Genomic DNA, 24,194 nt, shown 5'->3' with positions numbered 1-24,194 from the left:
GCTCACAGTTCTCAAAATAATTTTGAGTAAGAATGAAAAAGAGAAAAGCAACATGATACTCTGTTAGGATACATAGTCCCGATAAAGAAAATACTAGCAGTGAAAACGGAGGAAAGCAACATTTGGAATGTTCTCCTAGTAAGAATGGGAGAACAAGAACAGCCTGACCCACTTTTAAAAATGCACAGCTCTGAGAAACGTGAGAAAGGAGAAAGATAGGTGTAAAACCTTCTGACATATTATTAAAATATACACTGAACAAAAAGGCATAGCTCCAGAAACTTAAAAAAAATGCATGTTACTAGAAGCACCCAATTGTTAAGGTAGTAAAAAAGGTCAGTGTAGAAGCAGATGGAGAAGAATCTGCACATTTCTAGAAAAGCTTAGAGCCTGATAGGGAAGGTACCAGAGAACATGATATGGAAAATTGTCAAAACATTCCAGCAACTAAAATAGTGGAAGCATGTGTGGAGACATTCACTTAGAAAAGGAAACAAACAGATCCCTAAGTTTTTCTCTGTGAAGTTAAAACAAAGGCCTACTTAGCAACATGACTCTTAGCAGCAGATACTTTGAGAACAATAAGTTACTAAGACAATTTAGACTATTGCCAAAAAGCAAAAGAGAATATCTAATAATATTTGTCTTTTGTGGATGAAGAAGTAGAAGAAAACTATATCTGTAATCTTAGATGAAGAATCTATACCCTCCACTTCATAGTACTGACAAAAGTGTTCCTGACTTGATAGAGCTGCAGATATGCACTAAAATTTTTAAGGCAGCACAATGCAAAGAAGATACAATGCAGCTAGAGTAGAGGGAGACAGATTAGCAGCGTGGTTCCATCCCATATGCATATTTTGAGCTTAATTGTGGTAAACTATACTGGGTGAATAAAGACAGAAAAGAAGTAGCAGACCAACTGTTAATTTCAAAACCTTTTAGAACATGTTTGATGAAACTGGTACATGATCATATTTTGTAAGGGCACTTAGGCATGGGCAAAACTAAAGCTAGACGTTTAGCAGGGTTTTCACTGGCTGGCTGTAATGAAATACATAGAGAATTTCTGTCCCTCATGTCTATAATGTGAAAAGGATGTACCAAGTCCTGCATTCAGATGTCCATTGATTCCTGTACTTATTATCAAACTCCCATTTGAGCATGTAGCCATGGATCTTGTAGGGCCCTTAGTAACGTCTAGTAATGACAACCAGTACATTCTGTGATTATTGTCTATCTTACAAAGTTTCCTGAAGTAGTACCACTATGAAAACCCAGTGGTGTGTCAATAGCCAAAAAACTAATGTTGATTTATTTTAAGGAAGAGACCCACAGAAATACCGATCAAGGAAACCCCATAAAAAGTTAGAAGTTTCAATGTACCGCTCTCGAACTGATGGGTCAGTAGAGTTTTAATATAACTTTAAAATCTGTGTTAAAGAAGACGATTGAACAAGATGGAAAGAAATGCAATTAGACATGTTTTTTAATCTTCTTTGCTTTAGGAGTGGACCCCCATGCTTTATCAGGGTTTAACCTGTTTGGATTACTATATGAGAGACATCCCAGAGGCTTGGTGGACATGCCAACAGAGACTTGGATGAAAGTAAAAGTGTTATAGCATACTACACAGACTTGGAAAATGGGCTGAAAATCATTATTCCATAAGAAGGAACATATGCAGTGGGCATGAGAAATGTAACAGAAGTTGTGTAACAAGAATGACAGATTTGGGGAGATTAAAACAGAAGGTGAAGTGTCAATGTTACTACACTCTGTAGAGAATACAGTCCTAGCAAGACGGCAAGGACCCTTTGAAGTAATTGAGAAAATTAATGAAATGAGCTGCAAGATGAGACTGGATAGATAGGATCAAAGAAAATATATCACTTAAATGTATTAAACGTCTGGAAGGAAACTAGTCTGGGAGCTGAGGCAGATACTAACAGTAGGGGGTATAATTAAAAGTGCTTGATGGATTGGTGGACTAGTGGCTTAAGTTCAAAAATATAATATTGTGGTGAGCTCTACTGCAATGTGCTGTGTTGTGCAAGCCAGTGGATTGATCTTTGAGTGTTTTCACTTTTCCTAACTTTGGTGTGACTGTGGTGTTGATATATTAGAAGGGTGTGGGCAGACAAAGGGTGCGGGAGAGGCACCCATACACACACACAAATACAAAAAAAAGGTTTTTTTTTTTTGTGTTTTCAGCTCATGGGCTTTTGGAATGGTAAGTTCATTGAGCTTGACTCAATCACTGGTAGGTAAACTGCAGTAAGGTACCAGGGAGTAGCATACCCTAGAATACTGGGTATGCTATTCCTGAGTACCTTACTGGGAATAGCATATCCTAGAATATGGGTGAGAAAGAATTCTTACTGAGAAGTAAAGAGTTGTTTCTTGAGCTATCTGGTAGAACAAACTTAATTCAACATCATATTGAAATGGTACTAGAAGAAAAGTTAAACCTAAAACTGTGTAGGAACCAAAGAAAGGCAATAAGTAAGGAAGCAAGACAGATGCTTAAATTGGGGAGTTCCTGAGACCTCCCAAAGTGATAAGGTTTTCAGCTATATCACTTGCCTGGTGAGTTTAGTGGACCAGTTAAGAGAGAGGCTAGACAAGACAAAGTTTCTGACCATCTTAGGTGTGACCATGGCATAGTTGGGCCAGGTAACATGATCCCTATCACAAATTTGTTATCTAGGTCCCATGACCCATCCTGAACCAGGATGCTGGTCTCAATATGGGGTCGTTGTGGCATAGTAGATATTAAATAATAAAATGTATGTGTTTTTCAACTGTTCCAGTGAAGCAACTACTGCTTATTCATGTCATCTTTTGTTTGAATGGGTGTTTGACTCTAATTTATGTGATGGGAGGGTATACCTGCTATGAAGGAAGACCTGAGTACACATTAATTGAGAGAGAACACCCATTAAGGGGCACTTAAAAGAGTGGATTGTGGTCATTTATTATTTTATTTTATTTATTTTTATTTTACATTTGTTAACCGGGCTAGTCTAGCTGGATATATGTCCATTTTCAGTAGAGGCCCGGGGAGAAAAGCTCCAAGCATGAACAGTGACAAAGTTAACAATATATAGAAACATAAATGATTACAGTACAGTCTAGTATTAGTCTTAAAAGGAGTAATAATGTTACATTTTTGAACTACAACAGTTAACAATGTATAGAAACATACATGACTACAGTAGAAAGTAGAATTAGTCTAAAATGAGTAATAATACATTTTAAATTATAGCAGGTTTAATAGAGATTCTACTAATTAATTATTCAACACACAGTAGAAGGTATGTGCAAGTCTCAGGTAGGGAAGAGAGCACAAGTGATATTCTCATCATTGAAAGAAAGAGAAGTAACTTGTATTGGAGACTTAGGTTAAAGGAGTAGGGAAAGGGGTAAGTTAATGAGTAGAGGCAGATCTCAGTCTGGATTAGTGCATGGACAAACCAATGAGTTTTTAGATGTTCTTTAAGATGTTTTTTAAAAAGAGAAGTAGATGCAAGGGTAGATAATTCTGAGGAAAGCTGGTTCCAGATTTTTCCTGCAGTGTTTGAAAAGAGTGAATCCCCAGCTTTGTTATTAGCTTTATTTGAGGAAACTAGAAGCTTATTAGCAGAGCGTAGTGTGGTTAGATTTGTATATGGTGTAATTAGATTAGTAAGGATAGGGGTGTTGTTAGGGTGGTATAGGATCTTTTGCGTAATGAGTAATTGTTGACAGAGTATATGATTTTTCAATTCTAGCCATCCTAGTTTGAGGTTAAGGCAGTGGTGAATTTTAAAGGGGGAGCTTGTGATGAATCTAGCTATGCTATTATAACAGGTGGAGAGTTTTGAGAGGTTATTTTTGGAGAGGTTAGTATATATAACAGAGGCATAGAAAAGGGTAGAAATGAGGTGGGTTTGGGCAATAGTTTTCTTAGCAGAAGGGGTAAGGAAGGCTTTGATTCTATAGAGGGTACCAAGTTTTTTTACTAACAGACTTTATAGTGGAGTTGATGTGTTCAGCTGAGACGATTATCAATAGTTACACCTAGAAGGCGGGTTGTAGTATCTGGAGTAATGTTAGTACCATTGTTAGAGGTAAAGAATGGAGTAGGTGATTTGTGAGTAGGGGTAAAAAGCAGTAATTTAGTTTTTTTTTGGATTTAGGAGGAGGCAGTGTTGCATAAACCAGTTTTCAACATTTTGAAAAACAGTTTGGGTAAGGGAGTGGACAGTGGCTATATTCTTGGCGGTACAGATTAAGGTGGAGTCGTCGGCGTATTGAATACATGTGGCTTGAGGTATGTTGTTGTGTAGATTGTTAATAAATAAAGAAAAGAGAAGGGGACCTAGGATAGAGCCCTGGGGTACTCCAATATTGACTGGTAGTAGCGAAGACAAATTGTTTTGCCAAAGTACTGCTTGCTGTCTATTTTCCAGATATGACCTAAACCATTGTATAGCATGAGGGTTGAGAGAATGGGCATTTAGTTTGTCTAGTAGTAAGTTATGGTTAACCATGTCAAAGGCTTTAGACAGGTCAATAAATAGAGCAGAGGAAAATGAGTTATTGTTACGATTTTTATTTATGGAATCTGTAAAGGATAAGAGGGCAGTTGATGTGCTATGGAATGGTCTAAAGCCGTGTTGGCAGTTTGCAAGTAGGTTATTTTGTAGTAAGTGGTTAAGTAAATTGTCTGTGAACACATTTTTCATGATAGCTAAAGGGGAAAGTAGGGCAATAGGGCGATAGTTTGAAAGCTCAGTGGAAGGACCACCTTTGTATAGTGGGATAATATGGGATATCTTCCATAGAGCAGGGATTTTGCCTTCCGAAATAGTTCTGTTTATAATGATGGAGATGGGATATGCTATGGCTTTTGCGGCTATTTGTAGGAATTCAGATGGGAGACGGTCAGCAGAAGGGGTGCAAGGTTTCAGTTTTTGAAGTAGCTTGCAGATGAGGGATGTAGATACAGGTTGTATCTGAAAGGTAGGTAGTAAACTTTTGCAGATGTTAGTTTGGGAAGTGGTGAAAGGTGGTAAATAATTAGCCAAGGTTAGAATGGCTTCAGTAAAGTAGTTATTAAAGGCATCAGGGATCTGGGTGGAGTTATTATGGTTGAAGCCAGTTGGGTCTGGAGTAGTGGTGTTGCCTGGCTGAAGGAGTTTGTTTATTCCTGACCAAAACTTTTGAGGAGTTTGTTGGTTTGTTGTAGTTGAAGGTAGAAATCCTTTTTATCTCTAACAATATCCTTCTTGGTGGCATTTCTTAGCTGTTTATAGTGAAGGTGGTTTGTTGGGCATTTGGTAGCTCTCCATTTTGCCCAGATTTTATTTCTAAGGAGTATCTTCTGCCTGGTTTGTTTTTGTGAGCCATGGGGCATATTTGTTTTTTATTCTAGTAGTGCGAAAAGGAGCATGGCAGTCAAGTATTTGAAGAAAGTTAGTATTAAAGTAAGTAACGGATTCATCAAGTTCTAGATGGGTTAGTGGTGACCAGTCACATGCTTGCAACTCAGTTAGGAAGCTGTCAGGATTAAAGAATCTTTTTGAGCGGGAGGTTTTTATGTTATGAGTGTTTGGAAGATGGACTTTTTGTCTAATAATGTAGGTAAGCATGCGGTCGCTAATGTCCTCTGGAAGGGTTCCTGGAGTATAAGTTTCAGGGTGGCTATTAATAAGGATCCAATCCAGAGTAGTTTCCTTGTTACTAGGTTTGTGGATTCTTGTAGGAGTTGTTATTAATTGTGTGAAACCAAAGAGGTTTATGTGATTGGTAGGATTCATAGAACTGCAAATGGACCAGTCTATGTTAAAGTCACCAAGCACAATGGTCTCCTGGGGTAGTTGGGTAGAGAGGTGATTGAGTAGGTTCTCGGGAGTACTGGTATTATTACCTGGGGGTAGATACATACAGAGTAGGTAGATAGATTTGGAATTATTGATTTGGAGTTTGGCAGTTAGGATTTCAGAACTGGTGGCAAATGATGGAAGTTCATTAATGGGGGAAATTTGGAGGTTAGATTTATAGAGAATGGCTATACCTCCACCTTTTTTGTTTTTTCGGTCATTTCTAAGGATGTTATAGCCCGGAGGGGTAATTTCCTGGTCTAGAGTAGATGGTTTAAGCCAAGTTTCCGTAAGACATAGTATGTCAAATGAGTGTACATCAAGGAGAGCATGTAGATGGGAAATTTTATTGTTAACTCTTCTAATGTTAAGGTGGCCTATGAAGAGGGAGTTGCAAGGTTTTGTTAGTGTAGAGGTAGGTAATGTTAAATTGATTGGGTTGTTAGTATAGTTATTATTGGGGCCAGGATTTGGATAAATATCACCGTCTAGGAGGGGTTGTTGCTGGGGGTGTTGTTGAGATTTAAGGAGTTTAAAGTGGTTAGAGTCTTTTTGGAAGAGAAATAGGTAATGTGGTTTGCTCTGTGGAATTTTGGTAGCATATAGTTGGACTTACCGGTTATGTTGCTGTGGTTAAGGGAGAAGATGAAAGAGGGTGTTAGTGTTTGACTGATGTAATGGTTTTGTTCAGGGAGAGAAAGATATTCAAAGCAGGTGAGTAAGTAAGGTATGGTAAGGCAGGCCAATGTGGTGGTTAAGAGTAATATGTTTAAAAGGATATGTTTATTTGATGGGACCATGGTAAAAAAGTAATTTTAAGTAGGGATAAGACAGTATAAATAGGTGTTGTAGAAAGAAGAAGGTAGTTATGGAAGGGATAGAGCAGGGTACAAAATAATCAGGGAAGAGATTAGAAGAGATTGAAAATGAGGTAAAGTTGGGAAGGAAAGTAGTGTAGTGGTTAGATAGTAATGGTTGGGGGTGGTAAATAAGGAAATTGGGTAGTTATAATTAGTAGAGTGAGATAGGGGAGTGGCCTGGAGATGGAGAGGTAAGTGATAGGATAAGAAGGAAGGGGGGAGTGGTTAGTGAAGTATAAGTCTAGGACCTCTGGGGGGTGGGTGGGAATTGGGGGTAGGGTAGGGGAGTGGAGTGAGCCCGCAGGGCGAACTGAGCTGATAGAAACAGGCAAGGAGCAGAGCAGCTGGAGGAAAAACAATCAGTCAGCAGAGCTGAATACTGAAGGTAAGTGAAGTAAACCTGAAGTGGAAAGGAGCAGGGATAAGTATGGAGTGTCTAAGAAAACAGGGAAGTGTAGCAAGTTAGAATAAAGGGTTCAGTGTGAAGTAACAGAGTAGTTCTAGGTCAGATCAGTATAGTGTAAAGCAAACAGAATAAAAATGGGATGAGCAGGAGAATTAATAGAAGGGACAGGAGTGCCCCCTAGGCAAAGCTAGAATTACAAGCAGTTGCAGTATGGGGGAAGGATTTAGTTCTAGTTAAGGGAGGGAGAAAAGCTAGTAAAAGAGGTAGTAAGAGGTGGTAAAGGTGTTTAGTGTACAAGGTAGCTAGTATGGGGGGGAGGCTGCTGGACGACCTGGCTCAGGGTGAGCTTTGAACCCCTGAAGCAACAGTGGACGGTGGTAAGTTTTACAGGTAGGACACAGATAACATACTTTCTTAAATCCTTGAAGGTGGGAACTGGGAGTAGAGGCTGAGAGAGAAAGCCATGGCTATTTGTTGGTCGGGTCCTTTATCACCAGTTAGGTAGGTTCTCAGAAAAATATGGTCTGGAACAGCACAGTGAAGAGCAGGGTACTTGTATGAGAGGCAGAGACAACAGTGGTGGTAAGTAGCAAGAAGCTAATAACAACAAAATATGATATTAGGACAATAGTTATAACAGTAAAAAGTAGAGCATTCACTGATTCATTTGAAGCTAACAATATCATAAGAGAGCTTGTATTTTCTTTTATCAAATATCTAACAGTACATTCTCTATAGGCTTAATAGGATAGCATGTAACTCATCAGTTTAAAATAATCATCTAATTCAAATGCATATGAAAATAAGACAACAGTGCAGCCATAATTCAGGAACAAAGTGTAGAAAGTGTCAGGAATTGCTGTAAAATGACACTAGAATGAGAGTTAGGGCTGGTAGCAGGCATAAAGTCTACACTAGTCTATTGACAGGGAGACCACACTTTAATTGATTAATCATATGGCATAAGCTTCCTCGTGTTAGCGAGAATGCTAGAATGCATTACCCAGCCTATTAAATAGGATTTAATACATCTATTAGTAGAGAGACCTATTAAAATTAGAACTTAGTATGGAATAGAGAGATGTGATATCCCGCCATCCTAGTCGCCCTGGTATTGCTTCAGAGTGGTTGGCGTGAGGCTGAAAAGGCTGTTCCCGGCCTTAAAATTATGCAAATGTTTATAAAATTAGCAATAGTTCTAGTAAAGACTATAAATCTCTAAATGAAGCTAAGATATCCAAAAATCCTAAAGTCCAACGCCCAGGCAGCAGCCAGAGGAGGTTAAAAAGTTCACTTAAGCTGTTGACTAGTACTACGTAAAATAGCTGTTACAGGCTAAAGCTAGCAGACAGACAGTACAAACAACCGCTATTTGGCCTATAGGGAGTGTACGTGCTTTTATTACTACGTAGTAAGCAAGGTGAAGCATGCATTTAGCAAATAACAAGCCAGCCGAACATATCTAGGTATTTAAATGTAACCCAAGTTACACTATTTAAATAGCCATTCCCGACCTAAATCCGGCACCTTAAAACATTTCTAAGTATGTGTTTCTGCACAACAATGTTAGAAACAGCATAGACATTACCATTATACAAGAATATCAGCTATATAAGTAACATTATAAGGCTAACCCACGCTACAGCTGATAAGCAGCTGTTACAGCGGCTATTTGGCCTAAGGGGAATGTTTGTGCTTTTGTTGCTGCGTAGTCAGCAAAGATAAAGCGTACATATGTCATTTAACAAGCCTACAGCCCATATTCAAATATTGAATGTAGCCCAAGTTGCTCTGATTTAAAAAGCCGTTCCCAACATATATCCGGCACTTTGAACTTATCAGAAGAAGAGTTTCAGAACAGCATAGACAGAAACAACAAAAAAATTCACCTTCAAACAAGCATTTTCTACTGTGAAATTAACATTATTAAAGTAGCCCACTCTAGAACTGATAAGCGATTGTTACAAACCTTGAACTTATCAGAATAAAAGTTTCAGAACAACAAAGAGAGAAACAACAAAAAATCACCTTAAAACAAGCATTACTGCTGTGCAATTAACATTATTAACGTAGCCCATGCTACAATTGATCGCTACGGTTGTTACCAACAGAATTCCAGCACCTGAGACATAGTCGCTCATACAGAGGTACCATGAGGGAGTTGTATCTCTAGTCACCTGTAACTGGCGTGCTAAGACCAGGACAAGCAGTCCTAGTATACCAAGACACCCACAGATATGTTTTTGGTGTTATTGCACAAATTAAAGATAATAATAGTTTAACATTAAGTATATAAAGAACAGTTAAACGCAATTTTCATGAGGCACATCAATTACAATCAACCAAACACAACTTACCAGAGGGAAAAAAGATGCTGGGCCAGGAGCAGACAGCAGCCAGGGGCAGTACTAAGATAATAAAGATGGCGCCACGCCAGACTAGGGGTATTTAAAGGTTTAGGAAGATATAAAGGCAGAGAGGGGAGGGGTGTAAGGTGATGACTCAGTAGAGTCAGGAGGGGGAGGTAACAGACTAGCCAGAGGGCTAATTGGTTATGCTAAAGGTGCTGAGTAAGGTTCTGAGGTTACAGAAGCCAGAAGGGAGAACAAGTGAAGGCAGGTTAGGTTTTATGGATAGGATAGGTAAATAGGTGATAGGTCATCAAAAGATACTTGCCTGTCACTACAAAGGGAATATTTTTAAAAAAAAATATGACCTGCCAGTGCAGAAGGAGATCTCTTTAGAAAAGAGGGTTCCCTCTCTGTATAAAGGAAATATTCATATGTAAGATAATAAACTGCTTGGAACAAATATTGGTCTCTTAGTGCAGAGCTCAGAAGGAATATTGCTTAAAATAGACATGTGCCTCGGTACAAAGAAGGAATCTCTGTAGCAGTGGAGACTCCTTCTATTTTTTATCTAGAGGTCTTTCTGAGGGAGGAAAACTCTTTTAAGCAAAACTTGGTTCTTTTCATTTTGTTTTGCATTATTACTGTTTAAGTGCATAGAATTTGAGACACCGGCTTCCAGTGTGTTTCATACACTACAGTAGATGTGTGTCTATAGATGTGAACTAGATATGCCCATCTGAGAAGTCCCATTTTCAGAGGAATCCTAGAGAAATGAATCCAAAGTATATACAATATTAATGAACATAAATATAAGAAATGTAAAGTACAAATGATACAGTAAGGGTATTAATGGATTTAAATAGAGAAGTGTAAGCTAATATCTATATATATATATCTATATATCTATATATATATATATATATATATATATATATATATATATATCTATATATCTATATATATATATATATATATTTATACATATACATACATACAGTTTTTAACATCAGCAGTGATGGACAGCATAATACTTTAATTACCATGTGGATTTCCTGTAGCAGTAAAATGTAAATATATTTATGAAATCTGTAGTGTCAGCGAAAAAATGATAAAGGAAAAAGAGTAACAGGAGAAAACATGGTTCTAGAAAATAATATTGGCAAAATGGGAATGTGTAAATTAAGGAACACAAACTGCGGTGGTGGTGTTGTGGTAGCGTTGTCGCCTCACAGTAAGATGCTGTCCGGTTCGATTCTCAACTAGAGCGTCTTCTGCGTGGAGACATGCGTGAATGGGCATACCTTCGTTGAAGGTTGTGCGTCAGAGCTGGCAACTCGGCATGTAAAAATCTACTGCCAATCATTAGTGGACCGGAGTTCCACTGTGGCGACCCCTAACCGGAAAAAGCCGGAAGATACAACATTTTTGAACAAGTTCCTCACTAATGGAGACATTTTGGGGAGAAAACAGCTTTTGCCGACAGTGGAGTTGTGTTTTTTCACCACCTTTGTGTGACCTCACCGTGCAGCTTGTTGAGCCCTAAGTGCTCAAAGACAAGTTACTCAAAGCCAGGGATTCCACTGCTGTAGACCGTGCTCAGCTGCTCGTGCTCAAAGCTGAATATGACTTCAGACAAACAGCTGTTTGCATGCTAAAAGCTTGCATCCTGTTGAATGAAGTGTGGAAGTGCTTGCAGACCAGGGAAGTCAGGAAGGTAAATGGGAGGGGGAGTTTAGATTTAGTGAGTGATTAGGAATTTAGGTTTAGGGAGGGGAGAGGGGTTAATGAGTTATGTAATGATTGGAAGGTATTGAAAGGTTAGGGAGGGTTTTTTCAGTTTAAGAAGCAATCAGAAAGTCAGAGTTAGAGTTTAGGGGGGATTTTAAGTTTAAGGAATGATCTGTGGGTATGGGTTAGGGAGGAGAGGAGAATGCTAGGTTTAGGGTGTAAATGGAAAGTTATGATTAGGGAAGAGAGATGGATTGTAGGTTTAAGGAACAATTGGAAGGTTAGGTTTAGAGAGTGGAGGGAGAGTTTAGGTTTAGGGAGTGTTCAGTAGATTAGGGTTAAGGAAGGAAGGGTGATGTTTAGATTTAGGAAACTATAAGATGATTAGGATTAGAGAAGGATGGGGGATTTTATATTTATGAAATGATCGAAAGGTTAGGGATAGGGAAGGAAGAGGGAGTTTAGGTTTAAGGAATGTTCTGTAGTTTAGGTTTAGGGACTGGGTGGGAGTTTTTGCGGTTAGGGCCAATGTTCTGGGAGGAATAATTAGCCTGTTGTTACTTTACAGGGGTCGAGTTAGTTGCCAGCAAGAGCGAGTGACAGCAGGGTGATGTGTCACAAGCTAATTGTGCCCAAGTTTTTGTAGCAGTCTGGGGGAGGTTTGGTTGTCCCTCCTACACTGAGTGTGCAGATGGGCTTGCCTCACCTGCAAAAATAACTTTCCTCCAAAGTTCACCAAAAGTTGTTTTTGCCATATTTTTCTTTGATTTGGTTGAAGAGTTGTTGATCAATCAACATGAATCCTTCCCAAACAAAGTTTATAGGCAATAACATACAGAAAAAAATTTGAGATGATTACTTTATAGCAGTTGTAATGTTATTGATGGGTGTACTGTGGTGGGGGTGGCACAGTAGTGCAGAGGATAACATTGCCGTTTTACAGCAAGAGGCTGTCCAGTTTGATTCTTGTCTGAGGTCCCATCTGTGCGGATTCTGCATGTCGTACCTGTGTTCATTTGATTTTTCTCTGGGATCTCTAGTTTCCTTCAGCACTCTAAGGACATATGGTAGGTGGATTGGACACTCTAAATTGGCCATAGTGTGAGTGTGCATTTGTGTAAATGATATGGAAGACAAACAGCGACACTGTTGGTCACCCAGCAGTGTGAACCTTGGCTCTAGATAATTGTCATTGTTTAAGTGACACCCTGGCACATGTAGAAAATAGGGAAAAAGAGGTTATGGATGGATGGGTGGGTACACATTTTTTGTGAGACAGCCTTCTTAAATCAGTTACATTATGCCATACCACAGATATTCAGTAACTAGGGACTTAAATTCATGTCTGTTATTTTTTACTTAACATTAGGCAGGGATGTAGCCAGGATTTATAGAATTTGTATGCCAGTGACCATAATTTAGCCACCTTCACCAAATGTGTAGTTCACATCCCCAACTCCAGACACTGCATATTTCTGTAAAGTACACCATGATGCTCCTGGAAAAAAAGAACACTTGAAAAAATTGACAAAAAATCAGTTTAATAAAATATATAACCACAGACCATAATAAATATTTCTGTTAAAAATAAATGAATTCAAACCCATCTGAAGGCATAAAAGATAATACATTATTATCTAAAAAAATGTATGCTGTGGCAGATATAGTATCTCCCTGGCTACAACCATGATGTTAGCTGTTTCGAAATTCCAGAGTTTGTTAATTATATGTAAAGACTTTTGAATCACCATTTCTATTATTTTTCAATGTAACATATTCATTCTAAGGAGCAAACATGTCCTTTAAATCTTTATGCACTGCAGCGAATGATTAAAAATTGATAAAATAATAAATAGCAGCAGTGAAGCAAATGCTGGGATTATACTTAATACAGATATGTAAAGCATGCCCTCTAAGAAAAGCAGGGGCAGCCTGGCTCTAGGTTCTAAAAAAGTGAAGGGATTTAATGATGTTGAGGTTTTATTTTGCAATAGTTAAGCTCAAATTTCTTTTTGCAAGAGAGATGGCAAAGAACATGTACATATTTAAAATTGTAATATTTAGTTGTGTTGGAGAGAGAGTAAACTAAGGAGGTGTGTCATTATTTGCCATATTTTATTTGTTCCCATTTCTAGAAGGCTTGAACATTTGGTTTTGTCATTTCTTAGTCCTGATAAAAAAGCAGTCAATAATTTGAACTCTCGTCAGAAATTCATTAAAAAGAATAGTAACAGTGGTACTAAAAAGGCACCATTTCATTTTAATACAGTGCACTTCTGCTATTCATCTATTTGATACAAATGCTTTTTCCAACTGTAACTTCAACATAATGATAGTAAATTAAAGTCGGGACTGGAATTGGTATGTATATCAAGACTTGGTATGTCAGTTTTGTATTTTTTCTGTTTCTTTGCAGTGGGAAGAAGTGAGTGGCTATGATGAAGTCATGAATACCATAAGGACATATCAGGTTTGCAGTGTATTTCAGCCCAGCCAGAACAACTGGTTACGGACCAAGTACATCCGGAGGCGGGGTGCACAGCGAATTCATGTGGAAATGAAGTTTTCTGTCCGAGACTGTAGCAGCATTCCTAATGTCCCTGGCTCCTGCAAAGAAACGTTTAACCTTTATTACTATGAGATGGACTCTGACTCTGCAACCAAAATATCCCCTCCATGGATGGAGAACCCATGGGTGAAGGTGGACACAATTGCAGCTGATGAGAGCTTTTCTCAGGTGGATCAAGGGGAACGAGTGATGAAGATCAACACAGAAGTACGCAGCTTTGGACCTGTCTCTAAAAATGGATTTTATTTGGCCTTTCAGGATTATGGTGGATGCATGTCACTGATTGCTGTGCGGGTGTTTTATCGAAAGTGTCCTAGGGTAATACAGAATGGGGCAGTATTCCAGGAAACATTATCAGGGGCAGAAAGCACATCACTGGTATTGGCAAGGGGAACATGTATAGCTAATGCGGAAGAAGTGGATGTGCCCATTAAGCTATACTGCAATGGTGATGGCGAATGGATGGTTCCTATTGGTCGTTGTATGTGCAAAGCAGGATATGAGTCTGTGGAAAATGGAACTGTTTGTAGAGGTAAGTCAATTTCAGGATTCTAATAAATGATTATATTTCTAATACAATTGTAGACATATTTAGTAGACAAAAAAAAAGAGAGTCAGTTAGTGACACTGATATTAGCTAATGATTCATAGGACCTGTTGGTAGTTTGAATCTTCAATTTCATATTTCATCTACAGCAGAAAACAGTGTTAATTTCCTTATATATCCTTTCTCTACATGTGCTATTCCCTTTAAAACGAACAGCGAACATCCCAGGTGTTTTTGAAAATAGTGAACAATTGTAGCCTACATGGAGATAATCCTATACTGACATAAAAGAGAAGTGATAGTTGGTGCCAGTTGTCTTGCATATTTATGATTATGTATGTTATGATCTCGACTTAGAGGTATGTTTTATTTTCTGTACAGTTAGCTATCACATTGTTAATAAATACTGTCACTTTCCCCTGAAGTGAGGAGTGTTCACTTAAATGAATCAATAGGTACAGACCAGACAGGATAAGTTGCCTTTACACACCACATAATTATTACATTGCATGGCAGTTTGCTACTGAGACAGTTAGAAGTGCAGACTTGCGAATAAGATGAATGCACTTATTAAAAAAAGTACATAACACACCTAGAAGATGGCAAATAACAGGCTGTCAGCTATACTGCATATATGTCCAGACAAGAAGACCGATAATATCAAAGTTCTCTGAATGCATGTGCAGTGCAGTATGTTTTGGTGGGCAGTCACTGGTGTTTGTTATGTCAGCATATCTCGTCATAACAGCAAGGTGGGGGATATCAAACATTTCATTCTGCTAGGGGGGTGGATACATGATCTGTATAAGAGGTACAGATAAAGTAGTAAATTTTCCCTTGCACAGCAGAGGTATGGCATGGGTATCCATTTTATTTTTAAGGCCCAGATGTTGAAAATGTTTGAATTTTACTGATACACTTTAGTATTGCTTGTAGAAGTGTTATCATGACTGGTAACAAATCACTTGTACAGGATTGCTAATTACCAGGAAGTGTGACCCTTGCATTTATAGCAGGTAGAACATGGATGTTCATTAGGTACAGAGGACCCAGTTCTGTACGATCTGCTGGGATTTGTCAGTCATTATGATAACAGGGGTAAGTAGAAGAAAGTTTAGGAATCTCAGGGAACTAAAACTGATGGCTGTGTTCATGGCAGGGAAGTAAATAGTGTGGGAAGAAATAGCCAGGGAATTGTTATGGCTAGGCTTGTATAGGCCCTAGGGCCGATAGCCTAGTACCAACCTATGAACCTATGATCTTTGCCAAATCTGCACAAATACAGAGAGGAAAAATGTTATGTTAAAAACACAAATATGTTAAAGAATATAAATAAATTCAGGTTAGGGAATTCCTGTAAGTTTGTCTACCCCCTTAATTCTGTAGTGTTATGAACAGAAAAATATGCCAAAGTTCATTTTGCAGTCGTCTAAGGACAGTGTTTTGCTAGTTCTACAGGATACTCTGAAGTTCTGGAGAGCTTGTATTGCAAGGCAGCTGAAACATCACTGTGTGATCCCTGGAATTTTAAGTAAGCAAAGGTTAGACAGACCAGCCAAATCCTGAATGTTTTACAAGCAGTAAGGCCACCTTCTGGCAGTGGATTAAGTTGTATCAAAATAAATTATTTGTTCATACAGATTATATTTATGTGATCAGAATTGTGTCTCCTGTCATTAATTGCAATAGCTTGAGATTCTCAACTGCCTTTCTTTAGGTAGCTTTAAAACTTGGTATTTACGGCTATTGAAGTTGGCACAGTTATGTTATGCGTAAACATTCACATTTGTAACTAACATTGCTACATTTCTACTACTACTACTTCATTTGTAAAGTTTGCTTAAAATTCATGTTAATCACACTTAAATATTACATCCAGGAAGGAGTATTGCATTTTAGAAATGGCTGGTAAGAATTCTCTCTCTCTCTGTCTCTCTCTGTCTCTCTCTGTCTCTCTCTGTCTCTCTGTCTCTCTCTCTCTGTCTCTCTCTCTCTGTCTCTGTCTCTCTCTCTCTCTCTCTCTCTCTCTCTCTCTCTCTCTCTCTCTCTCTCTCTCTCTCTCTCTCTCTCTCTCTCTGTCTCTCTCTCTCTCTCTTCTGTCTCTCTGTCTCTCTCTGTCTCTCTCTCTACCGAGTTGCATGGTTTCTTTTGGTGTTTAAAAGCTGGTTATTTGCGTCCGTGGTCATGACGGTGCAATTGTCACAAAACAAGCATGTATGTTTTCATGTGTTTTGTGAAGTGAGTCATGTCTCCTAGATATAACTTTTTTTTTTCAGTTTAGAAATACTTATAAAATGTGTTAGTGATTTAAGGGAAGCATTTAGTTTTCTCATTACTTTACTATAGTAGTACTTGTGTATCAAATATCTTTTGTTAGTCATTCTTAGTCATTTACACATCAGCTCTCTTGTGTTTCTTTTAGTGTGCCAAATTCTGCATTAGAGATTTTCATTAGGTAATTGCATATAATTAATTTTGTCTGCTGCTGTGTGTCAGCTTGTTTCACTTTCCTCAATATTGTTGTGCTGTGTTATATTGAGGCATTGTTCCCGTAGCACCTAATAATTGTTTGCAAGTACTGCGTCCTTATCAATGCAAACAAGAAAGCTCATGAATGTTTTCACATCCAGTTTACATAGCATGTAACTCTGAAAAATGTGTTTAATTTTTTTGTGGCCGTGGGTCAGTATTCCTTTCCTGGCTGCCAAAATGCAAAAGAGAAAGAATAAATGAGCAACAACAAAACTTGTATATTAAGCTTGAGCTGCATATAACCTGTATTCTTTGCTTTCAGTAGAGCAGGTGTGAGTGTGCTTACCCTTTCTGGAAAAGTATTTTAATTACTGAGAAAAGTAATGCTGCACTTGCTTCAGATACCCATGTGGCATTTATGGAACTATTATGGGAAGGCTGCCAGATGTAAAAAAATGACCTAATGGAGAACAGTGAGGAGCGTACCTTGTGTGGAGCTCACTTAGCATACCTAGTGTTGTGATGATGATGTGATTATTTGTGCTGGTAATTTCCCTGTGGTACAGTTCTCAGCTTTAAATGGTTGCAGGAAATGGTGTATTTAAGTAATAATATCCATTAAAGTTGACATAAATAAAGGAATGATCTGCATCCACAGGTCATTAAATGGTGAGACTTTTTATTTATTTATAGTAGTGGTTTGTAAGTTAAATTGTGGTTTAATGCTCAGTTTATTCATAGCTGTGAGTGACACGCAAGATCAAAGTAGAGTAACACGTTTGTTTGCATTAGTGAGTCGTAATGCCCATATCTTATGAGCAGCTAAACCGCAAGTTATAAAAGCTGCACCATTTAAAGAGATGGGTGTGGTTTTCTTCTGAGAACTACTATGTATTTATTGAGCGTGTCATCCACAGTGCTGTTTTACTTGTCTTTTTTCTGAGTTAAACAAATTCTAGTCATGAAATTCATGCTGTTACTAAAAAGTAGTTTTTAACACAAACATCTAACCTCTTTAGCCATTTTGTCAGGAAAGTGATATTTGTGCGTGTGTGTGTGTGGTTTTGTCTGTGTTCATATGCACAAGCATGTGCATGTAAATATATATAGTTTGTTTATGTAAAAATGTTGTGATTCTGCAGGCAAAACACAAGTGTCTGTAAATGCATGTGAACACACGTATAGATTCATAGGTAAATATGAGGTTATCTGCCCTTGTGGACTATTTTAAGGTTAACCAGGTTCCTTTAGTTAGTATAAAACCCTGTACCTGTTGCCTGTGAAGTAAACACTTTAACCATTATACTAACCCCCCCCCCCAACTCCATATGCACTTCAACAACAGTTCATTTTGCAATAACAAAAATAAGGCAGTGAAACGTTACATCTGCTTTCTTAACATACATACCTCTGAAGTCCTGATTCTTGCATTTATCAGGATCTCCCTGCCAGTGTATGAGCTATAACTCCAGTCCTCCAGCCGTACTTTTGTGTAATTTTGCTAATTTGAGAAGTCATTGTCAAGGTTATTTAAACAGCAGGAAACCATTATCCTTCCATCAGGAAACCGTTATCCGTCCATCCACAGTTCCCTTTTGCCATTTTTGCACATGTGGTTGAGATATCACTTTAACAGTGATAATCATCTAGAGCCAGTGTTCTCACACCAGTGGGTATCTAGCCCTGCTGCATATGTTCTTCTACTTGCACACTTACACCTACGGCTAGTTTAGAGTGTTCAGTCAACCCACTGCATGTCTTTAGAATGTGGTAGGAAACACGAGCACCAGAGAAAACCCTACTTGAACACAGGAAGGGCATGCATACTCCACACAGAAGGTATACTTGCCAAGAATTGGACAAGAAAACCTGTTTCGGTGAGATAACAACATTACCTAATGTGCCACTGTGCTGCATTGCCATGCTGTTAATATACATAGGACGTGCACACACATTTAAATTGAAACAGATGATATTTATTTAAGACTAGTGAAACTCATGAGCATTTTTGTATTTTCAGTTGCAATACTATCATATGTGTCCACAAGTTATGTGGTACACTAGGCCACAGCACATGCACATATGTGGCCGAATGGTGTGCAACATTCTTTCTAGGTCATACATTCATTTCTTGTAAGGGTAGCAGAGATGCAGGGAAATTCAGTCTCTAGAATGAATTTATAACCTCCTGTGCAAGGCCAATTTTCACAGGCTGCAGCGTGGTCAGAAATCATCATTGTTCAGTGGATGGGCTATACAGTCAAAGATATAATTTAGGTTTTGAAAGATTTGAGTGCGTAAAAGTTGATAAAGACAGAATGTAAGAGATGCACTAGGAAAGATCAAAAACACTAAATGTCAACTGGCAAGTTGATATCAAAATCAGTATGCCAAAACTCATTTGCTGAGAACCAGCCTTGGCACGTTCAAAACTTCCACCTTAAAAAAGTAAAAACATAATTTTTTTTCCCCATGGGGCAAGCTCTGCAACCCTCAGACCTCTTGCTAATTATATATTCTAACTCTGAGATTGCACAAAGATGGGTTGACAGCATATTCCCCAAACCTGGAAATTGTGCAGTCTCATACATCTGTCGATCATCTGCTTAGTCAGTCATAATAGGTCGACTAAACAGCTGTCAGTTCTGCAGACACCCTATATATTTATATATATATATATATATATATATATATATATATGTGTGTGTGTGTGTATTTGTGTACCATACTGTTTGTCATCCAAGGTGTGTTTAAATTGTCGAATCCACAAAATAGCAGTTGCTGTTTTAGTTGATCTGTGTTTGGTCAGCTATAGCAGTTTAGTAAATGTTTCACTGTGTTCACAGTTTTGCGACTATGAAGTTAGTATATTTACATTAGGGAGTGTGGGAGCCGAAACCCATATCAGGGCGTGGATGTTTGTGTAGCCCACCTGCCCATGTAAAGTATGTAGATTTGTGTGCTCATGTTTAAGAGTTGTCTGGATATACTGACAGTGTATACAGTTTGGTTTGTACTGATGCAAGTATTCAGTGGATTCAGTGGGTGTAAGCTGGCATTTCCTTTTATGATAGGTTGGGTTTTGCAGAGTTTTCATCTCTGTTTTTGGTGTTATTGTTGTTTTGGCATAGATTCATTTTTCTCCCCTTACACTATCTTATGTCTCCCTTCTCCAGTGCTCCATGTCCATCACCGGATCTACTTGCTGCCTCCTTACCCCCCCAGACTTCCTCCATATGACTGAGACTAGCACACATTTTTAAAGGCATCCTAGGGCATCTGACCATTATACATCGCTCATGGAGTTTTTCCTTATTATACCCTACCCCACCTTTCCTCTCCCCCTTGCAGTCTTTTGATGTGCTGACTTATTGTCCTACATCTGAGGCAACTCAGTCAATGTCTCCACCTTGATCCCTCATGGGACAGCATGACGCCTCTCAAATCCCTGGCCTCCATCATGGATTGTTGTGTGGGGAATGCTTACAGGGCCATCATCCCTGGAATGGGAATACATATCCTTCTTTGTTTCTCCTTCAGTCATGGGAGCTGCTACTCAAACCTATGATGGCTGGGCGATCGTCAAAGCCTGATCCTCTATGTCACCAAAGGTTAGTGACAGTATGCTAATTTGTGCAGTTTTGGCGATTGATGACATACTCGTGTTTGTGTGTGTGTGTGTGTGTGTGTGTGTATATATATATATATATATATATATATATATATATATGTGTGTATTAATATTAACAAATGTCACACTAGAGGCAGTCTGTTTAGTTTAGGTGCAGTTGCATTTTGTTTGCAGTAAAGAAGTAAAAAAAATAGAATTCTTTTTAAATTTAAACAAAAACTGTGCATTTTTTCTTCAGACACTTCTGCCTTCTTAACAGTTCATCTTAAGTCTATTTTCTGAGTCTTGCAACAGAACATTACAATTTTTTATCATTCACAACCTTGGTATTCCAGCTTAGGTCATGCTGCCTTGTAACTTTCAATGCCATTCACATACAGGCTTTTGGTTCTCCTTGAGTATCCACAGTTAGTCTACTGGTTGTCACTGAGTACAGTCACAGGCAGGCTGCTGGTACTCCACAGCTTCATCCTGACAAGGTTCCCTAAAGAGGCTCTCCTTTTGGTAAAAAAAGTCATTCTGCAAGAGATGCAAACATTTCTAATGTTGTAGTCTTTCAGATCTTCTTTTAACCTCAGTGATTCAATGCTTCCCTGTGTTGCTGCATGCTTTCACTACTGTATTAGAGTAATTGAGTGTGTGCAACTATCAGCTTTTTACCCTAATGATTATACAGCATGTTATAATAACCTTTCCCACCTGTTAAATAGCCAGTATGCCACTACATACCCCCTCAGCAGACAAACTGCCAGCAGAGTATCTGCAGCTAGCTGCAGAGGTACTAGCATTCCCAGTCTCCATCTTAATAAACAGAACCATAACCAAATCCACTATTCCGTCTCTCTGGAAAATCTCCCATATCATCCCTTTACATAAAGGGGGAAATACAATTGAACTTTCAAACTACCGTCCTATAGCCCTACTCTCTCCTCTATCTAAAATCATGGAACGATGTGTCCACCAACAATTTCTAGAGCACCTTCTCCATAATAACCTACTTGCTGACTCACAGCACGGTTTTAGACAATTCCATAGTACCACCACTGCCCTTCTCTCCTTTACAGACTCCATCAACAAAAATCGCAACAATAATCTATACTCATCTGCATTATTTCTTGATCTCTCTAAAGCAATCGATATGGTAAATCACCATGTTCTGATTGATATGCTTAAATCCCTTTCTTTTGACACAATGGTTATTCAGTGGTTCAACTCCTACCTGTCAAATAGACAACAAGCAGTTCTCCGGGACAGTCATTTATCCTCCCAGCTCCCAGTCTCCATTGGAGTCCCACAAGGCTCTATTCTAGGTCCCCTCCTCTTCTCCATCTTTATTAATAACCTGAATACCTCCCTCCCATCCTCCACTTGCATTCAGTATGCAGATGACTCTACACTCATCTGCACTGCAATGTCTCCTGCTGAACTACATTCATGTACCCAAAATGTTTTTACTGCAGCAGAAAATTGGTTCAAACACATCTGTCTCCTCCTTAATCCTAAAAAGACTAAGTTACTATTGATTACTCCAACTTATAAGTCCATCCCAATTTCTTTTACTATTGTCTGTAACAATGGCACACTTATATCACCCGACAGCACCACAAAACTGCTTGGTGTCACAATAGATAATCAACTAAACTTTGATGCTCACATCAATCTAACTATAAAAACAGTTAACAAAAAATAGGTGCTCTCTATAGACTTAAACAATTTCTCACACCAGAGACTAGGATATCTTTAGCTCAAACACATCTCATCTCAACACTACTGTATGCCTCTCCAACCTTTATTAACCTATCAAAAACAAACCTGCCAAAACTAGCCTCATCCTACCACAACATTATCAGGTTTGCTACAGGTGCCCCATATCAGACTCATCATTGCTTAAATCTCAGACAGCTAGGTTGGCTTGAACTGCAAAATCTCATTCTACTTCAACAACTGACTATTATCCACAGGATACTCCATTTCCCTTCTAATGCACCTATTCTTAATGCTCTTATTTCCCCCTATAAGAATCTCACTAACCTACGCTCAGCTAATAAACTTCTAGTAGCCACATGTAAATCTCAGAACAAAGCAGGTGACTCCCTTTTCTCAAATGCTGTGGGTATACACTGGAACAAGCTCACTAGTGAACTTACTACCTTGACCTCAACACCCCTTTTCAAGAAACATTTAAAGACCCACCTCAAATCACACTGGCTCTGCCCTTGCTCTTCTCCTGACTGACTCTTGTTTCCTACTTCCACATCTTTTTACCTCTTTTCCCATTACCTCTATCTGCACTGTACAAACCCATCATATAGATAAGTATTATTTCTCCTTCTCTCACACTGCCTTGTCTTCATCTAGCTTATATCACTGCTCCCATCACTACAATTTTTCCCCTTGACTCTCTTCAGCTTGTGACTTCCTCTTTCTTATGATTTTACCTCCTATTACCGCTACTTACTTTGCTTATGTTTTACCTCCTATCACCTCTACTTACTTTGCACTACCTAATGCCTTGCACAGGTAGTATTTAGTTCTTTTTTTCTTCATGATAGGTCAAGTCCAAGTCCAGATGCTATAAAAAATTTTCAATTCTGTATTTAAATACTGCTGTTGTTGCTGTGTGTTTTTGATTCACTAATTGCTGTTTCTGTTGTTTTGTATGCTAATTAGTTGCTAACTCCTGCTTAGTAGTTTAGTTATCCTCTTGTATATATTTTTTTCTTAGTGTGTTACCTTAGACTGTTACAGTGGAGCTTTTCTCCTCGGGCCTCTACTGAAAATGGACATGTATCCAGTTAGACTAGCCCGGTCAACAAATGTAAAATAAATAAATAAATAAATATTATATTGAGAGAGAGAGAGAGAGAGAGTGTGTTTTGCAGTGGTGCTTGGTAATATTTAATTCACTGTATAATATTAATTCCTTCTAGCAGGTAGTAGCGGGCACTTTCATCCTTTGTAAAGGGCTTGATTAAACTTCTTCAATTTTTTAGTACCGTTTCAAGTCTATTAAGGTTTTTAAGACAGATCAGGAGTTGGTCTATGTGCACACACACACATACACATGTGTATGTTTATGTATATATACTATATATATATATATATATATATATATATATGTGTATATATATATATATATATATATATATATATATATATATATATATATATATATATATATATATATATATATATATATATATAGGTATTGGGAACATTTTTGAATTGATGAAACATGGACGTTGCTAATGTCTACACATTAACGTTGACACACTTCTGCACATGTTCCATGTTTATTTCTTGGACCATGCAAGTTTTAAAACAGTGTTTCTACAGCGGTTAAGCTCCTCTACACCCACTATGTGTGGGGCTGCTCCCTAATACCACTTCCTAATTATGTATTCCAATTCTGAGATTGTAGCATTCCCATAGAAAGGGCATATTCCCCGGTATGGGCATTATCTGATTTCACACAATTGTCGACAATCTGTTTTATTGACCAAAGTGTGTTGACAAAACTTTAAACTTCAGGCAGCTACCTGAACATGTAAACCATGCCCTTTCATAGTGGTTATGCAACTGGGGATATATATATATATATATATATATATATATATATATATATATATATATAGGTATATATATATATATATATATATATATATATATATATATATATATATATATATATATAGGTATATATATATATATATATATATATATATATATATATGTAAGGAGGTGTGGGAGTTAAAACCCCATA

General features: G+C 38.1%; 1 protein-coding gene across 2 annotated transcripts in view; it reads left to right on the top strand.

The window, feature by feature from the left end:
• EPHB2 (EPH receptor B2) overlaps positions 1–24,194 on the top strand; it is a 2,126,559-nt gene that overhangs the window by 861,983 nt on the left and 1,240,382 nt on the right. For both annotated transcript variants that reach the window (XM_044061768.1, XM_044061767.1), the window contains exon 3: positions 13,629–14,313. In XM_044061768.1, the coding sequence (XP_043917703.1) occupies positions 13,629–14,313 (685 nt within the window). The remainder of the gene's footprint in view (positions 1–13,628; positions 14,314–24,194) is intronic.

This window comes from Protopterus annectens, chromosome 2.part0, assembly GCF_019279795.1.
Source record: "Protopterus annectens isolate FY-2018-M chromosome 2.part0, PAN1.0, whole genome shotgun sequence".
Taxonomy (NCBI): domain Eukaryota; kingdom Metazoa; phylum Chordata; order Ceratodontiformes; family Protopteridae; genus Protopterus; species Protopterus annectens.
The sequence above is the reverse complement of the archived record's forward strand: the minus strand, read 5'-3'. Positions and strand labels throughout refer to the sequence as shown.